This window comes from Pediculus humanus, genomic scaffold (genome assembly GCF_000006295.1).
Source record: "Pediculus humanus corporis 1103172107990 genomic scaffold, whole genome shotgun sequence".
NCBI lineage: Eukaryota > Metazoa > Arthropoda > Insecta > Psocodea > Pediculidae > Pediculus > Pediculus humanus.
In genome coordinates this window covers 1-1,349 of record NW_002987562.1, presented here as the reverse complement: position 1 = coordinate 1,349, position 1,349 = coordinate 1, and the positions used below count along the sequence as shown (strand labels likewise).

The following is a 1,349-nucleotide window of genomic DNA, read 5'->3' as shown; positions in this document are numbered from 1 at the left end:
CGTTAAGTTGGTTCCTTTCTCCGGAAAAGAAATTAGGAACTAGACTACACAAGAAATCAAGGGGTATTTGGGATGGGTTGAAAAGTTTAGGCATTGTTCACAAAATGAGTAACCTATTACTACTACTTACAATATAAAGAAATTCTGATAAAGAGTTAAAACCCACCAACATGAAACGAATTACTTAAGAATTCTCCGGTTTCTTGTCGTTCAGAATGATCCTACCGACTGCGCCAAAATTTTAATATGTTATATTCGGTTCGTTCTTTATTTTTGTAAGTAATGAACAAGCACTTAAAACTATCACAAAACTAATATTAATAAACAAGAACTTATTACAGCTAGACTAAAAATCAAAATGAACCGACGCCAAGCTGTGTAGCTTGCCTATATTACTTTGGTCTTTCGTCAGTCAACTGTTTCGAATGTTCGAGCAAACACTTGCAAATAAAATAAAAGAAGGAGTCTTTAGAAGCTTCGCTTCTAAAGAAGAACAATTTGAGTTCGTCGCCAGTCTTTTGTTTATAAAAAGTTGAAAATGTGAATATTGAGTACGGGATCATAACAGTATATATTTATTTGAGTGCACGTACGAGCGAACGCACGCACGCACGCACGCACGTACGAACGCTTGCACGAGCGCGTAGTCGTGATTAAATTTCATTTTTGTATTTCCCGTTCTCCCGTCCGTTCCTCACTCTCCCCTCTCCCTTTCCCTCCCGCATTTTTGTATTTTTCAAATCGAATTTGTCTCGCCGAAACATTTTTTTTTTCGGGAGATGTTTGTTTTATGCATTTCGTAAATCGGGAATAATTTTTATGGATTTATTTGTTTCAGACATGTTACGAAATGGAACGGTACCTAAAAGATGAGCCAAAGCTTCAGTCGTACAAAAAACTACCGACGGAATTAGATTCGTGGAATATAATAGGTCCACCGGGCGTTATGGCAACGAGTTGGGAAGTAACAAAAGTCGAAGTCGTGGATCCATTGTTACAATTGGACGAATTACGTTTGAAAGATAAAAATGTAGATAATGTTGTTAGTAGTAGTGGTATGGGTTCGGGAAGCAGCGGGTGTAGTCGTATTTCGTGGGACACTTCCCTTAGTTGTGCCGTAGTCGTTAAACAAGAGCCGACGGATCGCGACGAAGATGAAGAATACGAGGATCTTTTCGAAACGACACACATAAATGTTAAAACCGAACCCGGGGAAGGACAGACGATGTTGACTCCTCCGTCAGCCCTGAAAGTGGTCAGCACAGCAGTAGCAGTAGCAGTAGTCAAGATTTAAATCTCATACTCGTCGCGCTTTTCTTCAGCTACAAATTCTCCGTGCGTGACGCATC

At 39.7% G+C, this 1,349-nt stretch overlaps 1 protein-coding gene across 1 annotated transcript; it reads left to right on the top strand.

Annotated features, from left to right (window-relative positions):
• Positions 1-838: 838 nt before the first annotated feature.
• On the top strand, positions 839-1,294 carry Phum_PHUM403940 (uncharacterized protein; the record flags this gene model as incomplete). Its single annotated transcript, XM_002428783.1, has 1 exon — positions 839-1,294. A coding segment is annotated over one exon (456 nt), but the record flags the coding sequence as incomplete, so codon positions are not given.
• Positions 1,295-1,349: the final 55 nt, after the last annotated feature.